The following is a 17775-nucleotide window of genomic DNA, read 5'->3' as shown; positions in this document are numbered from 1 at the left end:
GCAAGATGCTGTGCAGGCAGGAGCCAGCATTTTTTTCCCAGAGACTGCCTTAGAGAAGCAGCAAGGGCATGGTTTGCAGCACGGGGAGCGGGGCTGGGCTGTGGAAAGCCAAAGCCACATGTTGCATCAACAGAAGGCCTGTCCCAGCCAGCTGGTGAATGCAGAACCTCTCTGCAGGGACACCAGGGACAGTCACGTCCATCCCCTCGTGGTCCTGCCTGCTGAGGGCTCAGCTTCAGCCACACAACATCCACACTGGTCCCTCTGCCCCTGCCCAAGCCACCTCCCCTGCTGTGGCAGGCACATTCTTCTCTCTCTCAGGACTTTTTCATAGAGGAAGCACAGAGAAAAGAAAAATAAAATTTCTTATTTCTGCTCCTTGTTTTTCCCAAGTGGAATGTGTGTGGAGAATTGTTTACCTGGGGTGAGTGCTTGGTTGGATTCTGGTGAGGATTGTTTGAGCCTGGTGGCCAATCCAACCCACCTGGGGCTGGACTCTCAGAGAGGGGCACGAGTTGGGAATGAGTTGGATATGGGAATTAGAAAAAGTAGGTTTGTAGTTTTAGTATCTCCTTTAAATAGTTTATTAATGTATTATAGTATAGTTATAATAAATCATTCAGCCTTCTGGAGTCAGACATCAGCATTTCTTCCCACCAGCTTCACCTGCACTTACCACACCTGGGGCTGCTCCTCGCTGTCCCAGCCCCTGTGGTGCCCAACTCCCAAATCTGTGCACAAAGCTGGGGAGACCTGGAGGCTGAGTGGGAACAGGGGAAGCCCAGCATGTCCCCAGGGCTCAACCTTTCATTTTGCCACAGCTCTGAAGCCTCCTCACCCTGCAGCAAGGGTGACTCTGTGCGTGGCCCCAGAGTCCCCAAAGGCACCCTGAAAAGCCCCAGCCGTGGTGTGCAGATCCCCCAAAGCACCCTGACCCCTCTGCCCCACAGCCCGGGAGAGGGGAAGGCTGTGCCTCGTTTCTAAAGGAGCTTGGCCCACTTTCCTGTTAAAAGCCTCATTAACAGTCCAGGTTGGATGCGTGGAAAGACAAGGCGGGATGTTTTCCTACCTTTCTCATGAGATATTTATTTTTTCCCTGCCCTTTGTGCTGCCCACCCCCGATGTAGCACTCGCCACCCCCGTGCCACCCCCGTGGCACTGCCAGCGCCGCGGACACGAGCAGGGACACATCCATCCCTCCATCCCTCCATCCTTCCCTCCATCCCTGGTGGATTTCACACCTCCCCTCATCCCATCCCCACCCTCCGTTCCCATGCCAGAGAAAACAAACCCAGACTGTGGGAAGGGAGAAGAAAGAAGGAAGGCAGGGGGAAGATCACTTGCCAGCAGCCCCAAATTGCCCACAGAGCTTCCTCCCTCCTCATCCTCCCTCCAGCACCGGGGGGCTCTGGGGGTTCGGGGGTGACCCTGGGGTGGGTCAGTGTCTGGGGAGGAGGGGGTCTGGACACTCCAGAGCCAGCAGTGCCACTGGATGGGGGCACAGACCGGTGCTGGCTCCGGAGCAGGGTGGGCACTGGCTCCGGAGCAGGGTGGGCGCTGCCTCTGGAGCAGGGTGGGCGCTGGCTCCGGAGCAGGGTGGGCACTGCCTCTGGAGCAGGGTGAGCACTGCCTCTGGAGCAGGGTGGGAACTGGCTCTAGAGCAGGGTGGGCATTGCCTCTGGAGCAGGGTAGGCACTGGCTCCAGAGCAGGGTGGGCACTGCCTCTGGAGCAGGGTGGGTGCTGCCTCTGGAGCAGGGTGGGAACTGGCTCTAGAGCAGGGTGGGCATTGCCTCTGGAGCAGGGTAGGCACTGGCTCCAGAGCAGGGTGGGCACTGCCTCTGGAGCAGGGTGGGTGCTGCCTCTGGAGCAGGGTGGGTGCTGCCTCTGGAGCAGGGTGAGCACTGCCTCTGGAGCAGGGTGGGAACTGGCTCTAGAGCAGGGTGGGCACTGCCTCTGGAGCAGGGTGGGCACTGCCTCTGGAGCAGGGTGGGCGCTGCCTCTGGAGCAGGGTGGGTGCTGCCTCTGGAGCAGGGTGGGTGCTGCCTCCGGAGCAGGGTGGGCACTGCCTCTGGAGCAGGGTGGGAACTGGCTCTAGAGCAGGGTGGGCACTGCCTCTGGAGCAGGGTGGGCGCTGCCTCTAGAGCAGGGTGGGCACTGGATCCGGAGCAGGGTGAGCACTGCCTCCGGAGCAGGGTGGGTGCTGCCTCCGGAGCAGGGTGGGCGCTGCCTCTGGAGCAGGGTGGGAACTGGCTCTAGAGCAGGGTGGGTGCTGCCTCTGGAGCAGGGTGGGTGCTGCCTCCGGAGCAGGGTGGGCGCTGCCTCTGGAGCAGGGTGGGCACTGCCTCTGGAGCAGGGTGGGTGCTGCCTCTGGAGCAGGGTGGGCGCTGCCTCTGGAGCAGGGTGGGCACTGCCTCTGGAGCAGGGTGGGCGCTGGCTCTGGAGCAGGGTGGGTGCTGCCTCTGGAGCAGGGTGGGCACTGCCTCTGGAGCAGGGTGGGCGCTGCCTCTGGAGCAGGGTGGGCGCTGCCATTCCCGGGAAGGAAGGAAGGGCTGTGCCCTGTCACAGGGTGCCTCGGCACTGGCAGGTGGCGAGCGGGGACCAGCGTGTCACCTGTCCCCACATCCAGCTCCATTAATCCCACAGATTGGGATCCACCCCTCTGCCCACCCCGTTCCAAGCAGAACAGCACCAAGGGGAGAGGGGGAAGTGTGGGAAAAGGATCCCCTTTTTTTGTGTCCAAGCCGGGGGGGAGGGCGTGAAATTTCTGGAAACCGGTGCGATGCCTGAGCGTGCTCGGGGGCCCCACGTGAAAAATCCATTAGGAAGAGTCTGGAGAGAATTAAAGCCCCTGTGAAAAGCAGCCTGGAGAAACAGGAGACAGCGGAGCCGAGGGAGGGGGAACAAGCCAGGCTTTAATGCCAGCATGAAAAGCCTCCCCCCGCCTGCCATCCCCCAGCCCTTATAAAAAGAGGGAGTGCTGTATGAATAGGAATTAAAGCAGCAACACGATCTGCCCGTGCCCGGCTCTGCCAGCTGTTGCATTCAGCCCAGCTTCCTGTCCCTGTGCCAGCAGCCAGACCTCTGGGACAGCAGCTGGGAGAGGGACAGGAGGTCACCCCGGGCTCAGCCTGGCACCTGGCCCAGCCCACAGGTTCCCTTTGATCCCTCTGCAAGGCTCCAGGCATCTCCTGCCCACTTCCTGCAGCACAGCGAGGCCACAAACTTCCCCCAGCCTTCCCCAGCACAAGAATGGCTCCAAAAGTCCAGGCTTTAAAGAATCCCATCTTTCTCTTAATGGCAGTTTTTCAATAAAAATGAGGCGTATGCAAATCTTCCCACCTGTCCGTCAATCCTTTATCTGCTGCTTTTTTGAACCTGCTGGCCAATTTTAGTGCTATGTGACAGAATGAGCTGAAATTATCCCTCCCAGCAAGCTCCTGGAGACGGCTGGAGTGGGATCCTCGGTAGAGGTGGGAGCCAAACCTCATTAGACATCAGAGAACCCAGAGGGACAGGAGGCAGCTCCCAGGAGCAGGAAGGGCCCAGATCAGAAAAAAGGTATTTTTAGACACCTGGTAATTCTTCTGTGATATGCAGATCCACTGGAAATCAGCTTTCAAAAGCTCTTCTGCACATCTGCTGGGATATTTTAAAAGACTGCTTCCTGTGGACATGTTTTTCCTTTAAGTCCCATTACCATCCTTTTCTCCTCAATCCTAAGGACAAGGGAAAAGCCAGCCCAAACTCTCCCTGTAGCCACGGGCACTGAAGAAAATGTCAAACTCCATGAGGAATTAGCTGTTGGCCATGTGTCAGCCCGAGCTCTTCCAGAGGAAGACTCTGGATTTCCTTCTAGCTTGGAAAACCAAACATCCACACAACGTGAACGGCGCTCCACAGAGGAACAGGAACCTGAATTCCAACGTCTTCACGGGCCTTCCCAGTTCCCAGATGGCCTCAGCAAACACAGAAATGACCCCGTAGGGTTCGTTTAGGAGCCAGATTGCTGATGGCAAACGTTCCCTGCCGGAACAGCCCACGCCAAATTATCCCAGGACTTTGCTCGTGTGTTAAGTCATGTGCACGAGGGAAGATAAGGAGAAACAAAGCTGCAATGTGAGAAGCCCAGAGCACTGCTGACCTTCTCCCTCCCCTCTGCGCCTCTGCATGTCCCTCTGCAGCTTTCCAAGCTTTCCTCTCCCTCCCAGGGGTTCCTGCAGGGCGGGTGGGGATGGAAAAACCACTGGCAACTAATCCAGCAGTTCAGCAGCTGCCGCTGGCGTGTCAGAGTGTGACGGCTTTCGGGCCAGATGCCAAACGTGTCTCAGGCTTTAATCTCTCTCTCAGGTCACCTATCCCCTGTCCATCAAGCCCTGCTGCCTGGCACAGATGCCACCAGACAGGATGCACAGCCACTCTGGAAGATTAGCATCAGCCAGACCCTCCCTCGGGGCTCGCTCCTCTTTAGCCCCCCCGGCCCTACATCCTCCCACCTCAATCTGCCTGCCTTTGGAAACACCTGCTGCAGGAATTGGCATTTAGGGTTTCTCAGAAAGGGCTGCGTGGCTCCAGCGAGCCCCACGGGCTGTTTGCAGCGACCTTGCTGGGACGAGAGTGCTGCTGGTGTGTAAATAACTCCCTGCTGGAAGCCAAGCGAGCAGGGGGGGTCAGCAACCCCTGCCAGCTTTTCCTCCCCCCCTGCCTGTAGCACATCCAAGGCCAGGGCTGCAAAGCTGCTGGCACAGGCTCTCCCTGCTCCCCCAGCTCTCTGAGTCTCCTTCAAAGGTCCATTTGCCCTTTTTTTTTCCCTTTCTCCTTGTGCTTCCTCTGGCTGGAGCCAGTGCACAAGGGGGTGAGTGTCTCCTGCACAGGGCCAGGGTGTGTCCATGCTCTGCTGCACCCAGAGGAGCCCATGTTCATGAATCCATGGATATTCCCACTTGTAAATGCTTTATTCGTGTCCTGTGCAGCAGGGCATCCCTGTGCATGCAGGTTTGGGAAAATCATCTCCATGGGCAGGACAAAAATGGGATCATTCACAGGTGTGAATGTCCAATGGGATCACACAGGTGTGCAAGTCCATGGGCAGGACAAAAATGGGATCAAAGGTGTGTAAGTCCATGGGCAGAATAAAAATGGGATCACAGAGGTGTGTAAGTCCATGGGCAGGATAAAAATGGGATCACAGAGGTGTGTAAGTCCATGGGCAGGACAAAAATGGGATCAAAGGTGTGTAAGTCCATGGGTAGGACAAAAATGGGATCAAAGGTGTGTAAATCCAATGGGCAGGATAAAAATGGGATCACACAGGTGTGTAAATCCATGGGTAGGACAAAAACGGGATCACAGAGGTGTGTAAGTCCATTGGAGTCAACACATGTGAATGTCCATGGGCAGGATAAAATGGTATTACACACATGAATATCCATGGCCAGAACACAAATGGGATTCCACAGGTGTGAATATCCTTGGCCAGAACACAAATGGGATCCCACAGGTGTGAATACCCATGTGCACAACCACCACACATGTGCAGTCCACAAGCACAGCCTTTTATTCTGTCACCCACTGCCTGTAATCAATAGTTACATGTCACACTACATGGCTTGCCTGCGACTGACAAAGGTCCTGCAAGGCAGGAGAAGCTATTAGGGGAACAGATTGCTGGAATAAAATATTAAATTTCCACTTATCAATCTCTTTAATGCGCCATAACTCTCATAGAAGCATTCAGCCTTCTCCCTCTGAACAAATTGCCCTCCCCATCAGGGGGCTGAACCAGCCCTGCACTTTTCTTCTCTGGGGCCTGGAGGGAAGATTTTGGGCAGCAAAAAGGGGGAGAACAGGGAGACAGAAAGGGGAAAAGCTGCTGCAGGGTTTTCTCTGCATCAGTCTTCTGTGTTTTTTTTGTTTTTTTTTTCTCCCAAGGCTGGCTGCTCACTAGATTGAACTCCATTTATTGCATGCAGCTCTTGAAAGAGGTTTCGTGGTCCACTGACAATCCCTAAATTGCCTGCAAGACCCAAACAAATGTACCTGTAATAGCTGAGCGAGGAGGGCTGAGCCCTCCCCAGCACCGACCTAATCGCTCCTCAGGGAGAGCTGGATAAACATATTCAGATCCCATGAATTATTAAAGGATTTTTTTTTTCTTTTTTAATGTGGCGTAGGCCTGGCCTGTGTGGTTGGCTGTTAATCCCTCCTCGCAGGGCAGCTGAGGGTGTGCCCTTCATTCCCTCTCCTTTAACCTCAACCCCACAGCCAGGACCTTTGGGAACCAGCTGAGATTCCACCAACACAACCCCAAAAATCCTGCCAGCCCTGTGCTGATGGAGCCTGAAAAAGCACCAGGAAAAGAGACAATTCCAAATCCCAGAGGGAGAACCCACAGCCCATCACTCTGGAGGAGCCTGTGCAGCTGAGCTGGTGCTGCAGCCACCTTCAGTACCACTGAGGTGCTGAGACACATCAAAAATGGGCAGAAAATGTGAAGAGAGGGCAGTGCCTGGTGTCCTGACACCCCAAATGATGTGGGGTGGCTGGGCAGGCAGAAGGACAGCAAAAAATGGACACAGAGGCTATGGAGGAATGGGAAGTGAGAGCCTGTTGCTCTCAAAGTCTTCTCCAGTCCTGCTTCACCTCCTTCTCTGTGTCTGAGGGCTGAGCTTGGAGGTTTTTGAGCTTGGAGGTTTTTGGGATGGATTTCTGCTGCCAAAGGGAGTCACAGCTTGTACCAGGCGCTGCCCCAGGAACCCTGAGGTGACAGCTCCCCTGGAATGGCCAGCAGCTGATTTTGGCCATGACCTTGCCCTGGTTTTGGGTGGTTGGGCAGGGCTGGGCACAAAGGGCTTTGTTTTTTCCCTGGCAAAAGAAACAGCCCCCAGAGAAGTGCTGTACCAGGAGCAACACAGCAGGCAGGGATCCAGGCCAGGAGGTGTGAATGAAAGGCCTGCTACAGGGATAAGGATCATAAATAAATAGCGGGTAATTAGCATCTAATTAGCACATCCCATCCATTGACCTCCAAGCACTTGGAGGAAGCACAAGAGGAAGATTAGCCTGGTTTGTCCACCTGACAGAGAGGGGAGCCGAGGTGCCAAACACGGAGTTATTGCTAATTTTGGCTGCCCCAGGCTGGGCTCTGTGCTTGCTCAGCATTTACCACCAGAGAAAGCTGGTGGAGGGGGCTGGAGTTCCATCACCCTCAGGTCAGACAATTCCCAGGGGTGGCAGGAGAGGCTCTGACTGCCTTGGGCTGGACACAGGGAGAGGTAACAGCCCCAGGAGCCTGCTCTGGGTTCAGAGGCACCCCAGTGCACCTCATTCACCCCACTGCCCATCCTTTGCAGCCCACAGCTCGCTGCACTGTGGCTGTGCTCCACCTCACTGCTCCAAGAGGCACTTCCAGCCCTCCTGAGACCCACCAGTCACTGCCTGATAACCTAAATCACTCCTTTTACCCCAAAGGAATGGGATAAATGTCCCTTTTCTGCTCTCAAAGCACCCACAGCCACTTTTCCCCCTTGGTGATGTCTCACAACGTCATTCTGACTTTCAGGAATCAGGTTATTGCCATATGTTATTTCTTCCCGTGGAGCTATTTCTTGACATGACTTTCTCTCCCTGACACTACCTAAGCTTGCCCACATGTCTTTCCCTCCCTCCGTGGCCACCCTGCTTTGCAGGCCGTCAGATTCCTTCTGTCTCCTGTGGCATCACAGCCTCACTTCCCACTGCCTGCATCCTGGGATGGAGTTCCTCCCTGGAGCCCAGACAAAGCTCCTCCAGCACTCACAGGAATCGTGGCAGGCAGGTGAGAGAGTTCACAGAGCACTGCAAGGAGCTCAAGAGAGGAATCAGGAGAATTGCCCAACACCAGAAACACCAAGCGCCATCCTGAACAAGTGATTCATCCATCTCCTGCCTTCCTGGCAGTGCACATCCTCATCCTGCCCCTTGCTCTGATCAATATCGTGACGTGTCTCTGCTGTTCACATGTACCACAGTCTCTGAATCCAAAGCAGAGAGGCTGGGCGGGACAGGTTGAATTGGTGCAAGAACGAAAAACACCGCGAGAGGAAAGGAGGAACCAAAAATCCAAAGCAAACCAGTGCAACACCGGTACAAAGCCAAGAACTCCACCGGCCCGTTTGCCTCGGGACATCCCCACACTGAAAGGAGACACCGGTGGCCGAGGAGATGCCAACTCCTCGCAGCTTGGTGTCCCTCCCCACCTTGTTTCCCATGTCCTACCTGTGACATTGACCTCCACCAAGCCCGAGCGGGTCCCGATGGCGTTGGTGGCCTCGCAGACGTAGGTGCCAGCCACGCTGTAGGACACGGGCCCTTTGAAGTAGATGGTGTTGTTCTGGATTTCCACGCTCCCTGGCAGGGTCCCGTTGGGCCTGGGGGGGACAGAGACCATGGTTGAGCCCACAGGTGGCACCCAGAGGTGACACCAACCTTCTGGGTCTGTGCTTGCCCTTGGGCAGGCGTGGAAGCTGGAGGTGCTGCTGGAAAATCCCCATTCAGGTAGGCAGGAAAGGGACACAACCTGACCCTGTTTTAGCTGAATTTCCTGCCCATTTAACTCTCCTGATCATCCAGTGTTAGTTTAAACTCAAACTCAAGGGCAGCAGTGTTGATTTACAGCCTTGCTCATGTCAGAACAGTCAGGTAAGTGTGAAACTGCAATAATGCAAAACTAAACCCGGAGATACAGAAAATAAATTTACAAAGGCAGATGAAAAAAATTATTTTAAAAGCCCCTGTGTGTTAGGAAAAGACACACATGGCCTGGTTATTCTTAATTACTGAAGCAAAGTAAAGTAATTACTCCTCTTAGGCAATTAAAAATTACTCAAGTAATTCCTTCCCCTCCTCCCAACCCAAATGTGCACATATTGTCAGCAATTTATAAGAAACAAAAGGGAATAACGGGGCTATAATTAGGACTGTGAAAAAGTGCCTAAATGCATGTATTTTGCATGTCTACGTATACACATATGTACAGAAAACAGATTTTCCAGCTGCATCAAGCCAACCATCCCCAAGCTGATGGAAAAACACCTTAACCATGGTCCTGTAGAGCCCTGAACCTACAAAAACAAGAGCCCAGCTCATGAGGGTGGTGTGGGATGCTCCAGGAGGCTGCTGCCTCCTCTGACAGCTCCCCTGACTGCTGCTCATCACCATCCAAGCACTGCTGGGTTTTACATGCCAGGCACTGAAATAGCCTCAAGGGGCATCTCTCCTGCCTCGGGTGCATTTTTGCCTCCGAGGCTTTCCTGAGAATGTTGTGAGGAACCCAGAGAGCCTGGCAGAACCAACAGATGGAGAGAGCTGGGGATGGAGAAGTAGGGAAAAAAAGGCAGGAAAAACAATCCTTTTCAGACTTTCACTTTGAACAGTTTGATCTGGGAAGTGGAATGAGAGAGAATGTGCTCCTTGCAAAGCCATGTTGAGAGCCTCCCTCCTGATGACAAATGCCAGCTGAAAAGAAGAAAGGATCCATTTGATCTTCCCCTTTTAAAGCTACATGAGTGCTTACAGAGAAGAAAGAGCAGCAGAGAGAACCACATCAGGTTGTGTCAATTCCCACCTGACTGCCCAGACACCCCTCACTCACTTTTCAAGTCCCTTTAGTGTGTTCAGCCAAAAGCTGGGCACCTGAGGACAAGGAATTGTTGCTGTTTAATGCCAGTCACGTGAAGAGCTGATTCCAGGGGAAGGTTGTTCACACACAGCCCAATTTTGTGTTATTTGTGCCCTTTCAAAGCAGGGAAATCCAGGGTTCTTCCCCAGCTCTGCTGCCGAGGCACTTCGTGGTGCTGGGCACGTGGATCACCATGTCACATCTCAGCTGCCTCACGTCACCAGGGCAGAATATCATCTCAGTGAGGTGAGAAGGGGAAGTTTTCCCTGGATTTTGAGGCTGCACTGGGCTGGCAGCCACCTCCACCACAGGCACAGGCTGTCACCTTGGGGTGACACTGCTGACACTAATGGGACTGGGCCCTAAGTGACCAGAGGGTGAGCGAGGTGTCTGCAGGGACTCCTTGTCCCTGCTGGGAGGTGACATTTGCTGCTGGCAGCAGGGCTCTGGGGACACTTACAGCTTCCACTCGTAGGTGTGAGCTGGGGGGTTGGCATCAGATTTGCAGATCAGCTTCACATCCTTGCGGTTCAGGAACCAGTTGCCATCAAAGCCCTCGATGGTGACTTCTGGCTCGTCTGCAGGGGTGGGGAAAGGGAGGAGAGCAGAAGGGGAAAAGGAGAGAGGAGAGGGTTGTGGGAAAGGAAAGGGGAGGAAATGAGATGGGAAGAGATGAGGGGCATGGGTGGGAAAAGGAGAGAGATTAAAAGGAGAGGAAAGGATTGTGGAAAATGGAATAGGAAGAGATGAGGGGGCAGGAGTGGGAGAGGGAGGGAGATTGCGAGGAGGGAAAGGTGATGGGACAAGGAATGTGGGAAAGGAAAGGGGAGAAAATGAAATAGGAAGAGATGAGGAGGCAGGAGTGGAGAACGGGAGAGAACACGAGGAGGGAAAGATGATGGGACAAAGAATGTGAGTGAGTGCAAAAGAGAGAGAAGGGGAGCAGAGAGGACACGACAGAGGCAGAGAAAGAAGAAAAACAGAAACCCCACAATTATTCCAAGGGATCCTTTCAGTTTTCACCCTCAGAACCAAGACCACGAGCCCTCCACCAGCCCAGCCCTGAGCAGGGAGCGTGCCCAGGCCCCTTACACTGCACGTTGAGGGTGATGCTGTCGGTGAACCTCTCCAGCTGGTAGTTGACCACGCACACGAGCTGCTGGCGGTGCGCCTCGCGGCTCGGCACCAGCCGGTACCGGCTGATCACCGTGACGGTGCCGTTGCTGTTCCGGATCTCCTGGAACTCCGCTTCCCCCTTCAGCTTCGTGTCCCAGCTGACGGTGCTCGGGGGTTTCCCGTTGGAGGAGGTGCAGGTGGCTACCAAGATCTTTTCTGTCCTGCCAGACTTGGCAATTAGTGGCCTCTTGGTGCCCTCCATCCAGTTCCTGGGCTTGGCTGCAGGGGAGTGCAGAAAGGAGGAGGAGAAGGAAAAGGTGCAAAGGGATGGTTAGAAAGGCAATGCTACTCTGTTTGCTACACCCCAAGAGCCATCTAACACCACCAAGGCTGGCTGTGCAAATTGCCAGCAATAATTCCCATGTAATAATTGCTTTATGGCAGTGCCTATGTACCTTGCACCATCTACCTGCATCATTTATGGGGAAACAATGGTGGAGGTACCATAAATGTGGAATAAATAACAAATAAATAAATAAATAAATAAAGTCCTTTCCTCCCAGAGGTTTTCATCCCTGTGCTAGAAAGGAACTGAAATTGGAGAGAAAACTACTCATGTAGACCTTGGGTGGGGTCTGTTCACTCACAGCCCTGAGGGACAAGCTCTGCTTGAGTTTAGGATCAATCTGTTGTTTGACAACCCCAGCTCATTAAAATCACCACTCCCACAGGGACTTGGTCACTGTTACTGCACCTACATTACAGAATCACAGAATAATGAGGTTGGAAGAGACCTCTAAGATCATCAAGTCCAACCTATGCTCTAACACCACAACTTAGACTATAGCACCGAGTGCCAAATCCAGTCTTTTTTTAAACATAAAAAAAAAAATAAAATTAGGAGTGTAGGTGGAGGGCAAAGGGGAGCTGAGGCCTGGAAGGAAGAAGTGTGACAGCTCAGCTGCCTCAGAACCACCTGCTTTGTGCTCCCTGCTCTTCACCTCTTCCCAGCCAACTTAAAAATCCATCCCCAGGTACAATTTACACCCCCATGTTTGCCCTGAGCTCCCAGGGTGAGAACCTCAGGTTCCTCCAGCTCTGTTGGACTGGAGTTCACCCTGCAGCTCCTGCCCAGAGCCTTACCCAGCACGGTGAGGTTCAGCTGCCCTTCCCGGTTGCCGGTTGGGAAAGTGGCAAACTCACAGATGTAAACCCCCTCATCCTCCAGCTCCAGCCGGGACAGCTGGATGGTGCCATCCTTGAAGGAAGGGTTGCGGAAGGTCACCCGCTCCTTGTAGGGGGACAGGATGGACACGCCCATGGCGGGGTTGTAGATGGCCACATTCTGCTTGGTGCCGTTGGTGACCTTCTGCCACGTCACCTGGGTGATCTTCACGCTGGGCAGCGGGTTGGTGAAGCTGCAGTGCAGCACCACGTCCGTGCCGATGAACCCCGAGACGGAGTCATTGACCAGGACAGCCTGAGCGTGCAGCCCTGCAAGGGAACGGCAACACGTGAGCGTCGGGCGCTTCCCAGAAGCAGTGTGGTTACTGGGCATCAGGCTCAGGAACCCCTCTGTTCATTCCACTTGTTTCACAGAACTCACAGAATCACCAGGCTGGAAGAGACCTTCAGGATCATTGAGTCCAACCCAGCCCCAGCACCTCAACTCAACCCTGGCACCCAGTGCCACATCCAGGCTTTGTTAAACATACCCAGGGATGGTGACTCCACCACGTCCCTGAGCAGCCATTCCAGAACTTTATCACCCTTTCTGTGATAAACTTATTCCTGATATCCAACCTAAATTTCCCTTGGTGCAGCTCAAGGCTGTGTGCTCTGGTTCTGTCAGTTCCTGGAGAAAGAGCCCAACCCCACCTGAGCACAGCCACCTTTCAGGAGCTGTAGAGAGTGACAAGGTCACCCCTGAGTCTCCTTTTCTCCAGACTGAGCGCTCCCAGTTCCCTCAGTTGTTCCTCACAGGGTTTGTGTTTCTTACTGACATGGCTGATACAAGAGCAATTTGTAGCTACAGGCACCTCCTGCATCCACCTGCAGCTTCATTCTTGGTCATAAACATCTTCCTCCCACTGTGACCAGCCCAGGGCTCATCATCATCATCAGCCAAAGGCACAAGGCTGGATCAATAACACCTTCCTTCCACTATGACCAGCCTAGCCCAGGGCTCACCATCATCATCATCACCCAAAGGCACAAGGCTGGATCAATAACACCTTCCTCCCACTGTGACCAGCCCAGCCCAGGGCTCATCATCATCATCATCACCCAAAGGCACAAGGCTGGATCAATAACACCTTCCTCCCACTGTGACCAGCCCAGCCCAGGGCTCATCATCATCATCATCACCCAAAGGCACAAGGCTGGATCAATAACACCTTCCTCCCACTGTGACCAGCCCAGCCCAGGGCTCATCATCATCATCATCACCCAAAGGCACAAGGCTGGATCAATAACACCTTCCTCCCTTTTGTCTTCAGCTCGGGGTGACACTGAATCAGTTGTGGTAAATATGCAGGGCATGTGTGTCTGCAGGCATGTGAAAGCCCTGATGTTTATCAGCTCAGCACAGCCCAACATATGCTAACACACACTCAGACATCCATTTAATCCCATTGGAGCTGCAGCAGTAATTAAAGGAGCTGCAAAGACTCAGCCCTCATTTCAGGGCAGCAATAATTCCCATACAAGAATGGCTTTAAGGCACTGCCTCTACACCTTGCATGATCTCCCTGTATCATCCAGGTCATTTTTGTGCCCTTTTAACCCCAGAAGTGGCTGAATTTAGGAACCTTCCACCTTGATTCTGTGGAAGGTGCTCATGAAAAGTGGGAGCTGCAGTCCATGGTGACTCTTCTGTCTCAGTCCATTCCTCCCCTGACAGATGGAGAAAAGTATCTCCCACCAGACTGACCCTGGAATTCATCTTTGCTGCCACTGTGTCTTTTCCTAATCTGTGTGTTTAGAGATAATGCTCTGGTAATTATACAGGCAGTATTTGTATGATAAATACAACAGAGAGGCAAGGTGGGAAGAACGAGAAAAGCGGGTTTTGCTCCCAGCTTCTGGGAGAATCTGCAATTGGATGGATTCTGGGAGCTGGGGAGGAAAGGAAAGAAAGGGATAATAAAAAAAAGAAAGATAGAAAACTCTTTCATGTTCTGCACAGAGAGTGAGGAACATGAAAGAGTAATAGAACAGAGAGAGGGGCTGGGGAAAGAAAAATGCAGAGCAAGAGAAAACAAGACAGCACCTCCTAACAGAAATGTCACCCTACTCTGTTCTTCCAGGGATGAATGGCTCCCTGTCCAAGGGTAAAATAAACTCCTCAGTGTTGGTCCCCGTGGCAGATGTGCCCTGGGACTTCTCCAAGAGTCTCCTTCCCGCAGTTTCTCACACACACACACACACACACACACACACACACACACACACACACACACGAGTGCAGGCAGACAAAACTCTTCTCCACCCACCCACACTCCACGTTGCCCCCTCACTCCCTACCTGCTGTTCCCAGCCTTATCCTCATCCCCACATCTCATCCACGCCTCTTCTCTCTCCCTTCTCCTTCCTGTGACCCTGAGGACAAGCCCCAACAGCCCAGCCTGGCCACCAGACGCCACCAGCTGACCACAGCCATCAGCAGTTCCGACCGAAACTCGGCCTCCAGAGCTTTGTGTGGGCTTGCCCCTTGCTCCCCGAGCCAAGCCCCACACCCCAGCACTGCAGCTTGGTGCTCAGGAATGTTTTCCAGAGCTTCTTGCAGCCACAGCAAAGTGCTGGTGCCCTCAAGTGCCTGCACGCACGAAGCCACCGAGTCCTCTGGGGCTGGCAGGGTGCACCCTTCCCCTCCCAGCACAGCCAGGACCATTTCCCCCACAGTTTTCCCTGCACAAAGCAGAGGGTTGGGATGTCCCCACCCTGAGAAAGTCACATCTGGAGCACGTTTCCCCTCTGGAGAAGGATGTCCCAGCAGCAGAACGCAGTGCAGGACTTTTCTGCCACCAGTGCCCACAACATCCTCCCTGATGAAACGAGGGCACAGGCTGGGTTTAGGTGAGGCCGAGCTGGGATCTGAGGGAAGAACGGGTGGACAGGGGAGGGGGAGATGTCTCCAGCACGCATATGCTGCTCCTTCCACCCCGTAGGTGAGCGAGCCTCTCGCAGCGTTGCCCACGCCCGCCGAGGTGAGGAGCAGCTTTGCCAAGCAGTCTGGCTCGGAAGGCTCCAGAGCCTCCCAGAGCGTGTGGGAGCTTGCTGGGGAGCACTTCAATCACGTAGCCAGGGCCTGGGAGCAGCCCAGCCCGGGCGGGTGTGCTCAGCACTCCCTCAGCTCCCAGGGAGCGCGGAGTCATCAGCGCTTCTTCCACTGAGAGCTGGTGCCCACAGCGGGGCCCGCCTGGGGCTGGGGTGCTGGCACAGCTGGCTCTGCTCCCCACGAGAGCTGGCTCTGCTCCCCACGAGCTCCCTGACCCCCCACGGGCCCTCTGAACCGGCATTTCCACGCCCCAACAAAGCGGTCCCGGGAAGTCGCGGCTCCTCGCGGCGCCCGCGAGCAGCAGAGGAACCAACCTGCAGGCAGGGGAGGGTGGAAGGCCACCAGCTTCTCCTCAGAGTCACCCTGCAGGGCTGGCAGTCCCCGGTGGCATGAGCCACCAGTGATGGGCAACCAGGATGTGCCTCTGGAATGAAGATAAAGTCAACCGGGCTGCAGCCATTCCAGCAGGGAATGTGATGGATAGCACAGGGGAGGTCAGTCCAGTCCCTCGCTCCATCCATCATCACCGTGCCCTTCCTTTGCGTTGTGATTTCCCTGCAAATTAATGAACTGACCCTTTTACAAGTCAAGTTATTTATCTTGACCTTGAGCAGCAGCAACAATTCCCAGTTCTACCCTCCCCCTGCCATGCATCAAAACAGGCTGGGCTTGGACATAAACTGGAGAAAAAGTGGATTTTGGAGATGATAAACTTGATCCTGAACCTACAGGATTCCTGCAGAACTCGCCTGTGTCCAGGTGTGAAGAGCCAGACTTTTGGCCAGGGAAAAAGCTGGTGCCAGTTGAGTGAGGACAGCTTGCCAAGAGCCAAATGCTGCCAAAGCTGGGATTCAGGCCCTTACACGCAGCAGCCCTGACAAAAACACATTCCAAACTTTCTCGAGGCTCCAGGGGAAAAGGGAAAACAAAAAAATAACACCCGGCAGAAGAAAAAACAAACAAAAAAACACCCTGAAAAACCCCAAACACAGCACGGAAATCGTGTTTCCTTTCCAGGCGACTGAACAACTCTTTTGCAAGACAGGAAAAACTCTCTCTGTTCCAGTCATCCAAGCCTTAAATCAGGAAAACAACGCACCCATTCTGCTCCAGGAGCACCCACAGCTCAATGCAGCGATGAGGAAGGGGGACAGATGGAGGAAAGGAGTTTGGGAAGTTGCTGGATCTGCTTCCCACCCTAAATCAGAAGCCAGAGGGCAAACCTGGCTGCTGCCATGCTCTGGAGAGCGCTTGTTTGCAAGGTGACTGAGCTGGGCTGGCGGGCCTTCCCTCGCCCCGTTACACACTCAATAATTCATCAGGGCAAATGCATAGATAATTGATAGCAATGAGCACGCACGGCCGGCAGAGGAGGAGAAAATAAAATCACTAATCAGCCTCTGGAGAGCTTTGAACATATTCAGCTGGATGTGTGTGTGTGAAGTGCTGAGATTGGCCACGTTTCTCCTTTGCTGAACGATCCGTGTGGTTGGAAGGGCAGGCAGGAAGCTTGGGATGAATCCTGCCATTTTCACACCCCAGATCTCCCAGTGCCCACCAATCCATGCTGACACCTCCCAGGGGCAGCCAGCAAGGATTAGCTGGATAGGTTGCAGCTTGCCCACTTGCATTTTATTCATTTGTTTTGTGGTGTTATTTTTTGTCACGGACCAGAAAGGGCCCAGCCGTGTGCCAAAGACATGTTGGTGCCAAGACCTCATTAGTGCAGACCTCGGAGATCCTACTCCTCCACCTTGGCCTCTGAAGTGGTTTGTGTTGATGCCTTTCCCCACGATCCCAACCCCAGATATTCACCAAGGCCTCGGGGGCACCGTGCACGGCTCGGGGTGCCCTGAGGCACACGGGCTGGGAAGGAAGGTCTGCACTCCCTGGGTGTGGGACACAGCAGAAGTGGCAGGTGGTGGCTCCTGGAGCTGGAAACCCTTTCTCCTAAAAGCCCAGGAGGTGCTGTTCCAGCGAGGCTCCCACACTTGCAGATCAGGTTCTTGCTCCCCCGTACAGAAAGCTCTGGAAATGATCTCCAGGCTCTGGGTGAGCTCTGTCACAACCTCACTCAATGCTTCTTTGTTAAGAGCCATGTGAACCCCACTCTGCTTTGCACAACCTTGCCTCTGCTGAGCCTCTCACCAATTTCTCTCCCTCCTGTTCCCTGATACTCATCTCCCCCCAGGGGCACTGAAACAGCCCTTGGCAGAGTGGGATGAGCCACCCTTTGGTGTGGCAATATCATGACTGATGAAGATGTCACAGGCATCGCTCCTGATTCTTAGTCACAGCAGCTGGGACCTTACAGAAGGACAAATCAATGCATCTCACTTCAACCTGCCCAAAAGTCCCACAGAAGCAGCTGATTTTGGGCAGTGATGTCCCACCCGTGGTCCTGTATCTCTCACAGACACCGCAAATTTTCCATGAAGGAAAAGTGGGATGGAACAGGAGCCCAAAATTTTCCTCTCAGTGGTGCTGGTGTTTCTGAACTCATCTTTCCAAAGGAAAACAAGGTGTGAAACGCAACTCTGGTGGGGCAGAGCCTCCAGAACAGCCCAGGTGTGTCAGGCAGGGTGGGAAACATGAGAAAGAAGATCCTAAATCCCAGCAGGGGAATTTCAGGTGACAAGAAGCAAAGGTGTGAGGTGGCGCTTGGCCAAGAGGTTGGGGTTAGTACCTCTGCTCCTGCCAGGGAGGCTTTGCATTGATTGCCAG

The 17775-nt window shown here is 54.0% G+C and overlaps 1 protein-coding gene across 5 annotated transcripts in view; it reads right to left on the bottom strand.

Annotated features, from left to right (window-relative positions):
- Nucleotides 1-17775, bottom strand: part of NECTIN1 (nectin cell adhesion molecule 1) — a 98290-nt gene that overhangs the window by 39496 nt on the left and 41019 nt on the right. For all 5 annotated transcript variants that reach the window (XM_085560223.1, XM_085560224.1, XM_085560225.1 and 2 more), the window contains exons 2-5: nucleotides 11916-12266; nucleotides 10749-11051; nucleotides 10117-10234; nucleotides 8255-8406 (exon numbers count right to left, since the gene is read on the bottom strand). In XM_085560223.1, coding sequence (XP_085416349.1) covers nucleotides 8255-8406; nucleotides 10117-10234; nucleotides 10749-11051; nucleotides 11916-12266 — 924 coding nt within the window. The remainder of the gene's footprint in view (nucleotides 1-8254; nucleotides 8407-10116; nucleotides 10235-10748; nucleotides 11052-11915; nucleotides 12267-17775) is intronic.

Source organism: Lonchura striata, chromosome 24, assembly GCF_050655825.1.
Source record: "Lonchura striata isolate lonStrDom1 chromosome 24, ASM5065582v1, whole genome shotgun sequence".
Taxonomy (NCBI): Eukaryota; Metazoa; Chordata; class Aves; order Passeriformes; family Estrildidae; genus Lonchura; species Lonchura striata.
The sequence above is the reverse complement of the archived record's forward strand: the minus strand, read 5'-3'. Positions and strand labels throughout refer to the sequence as shown.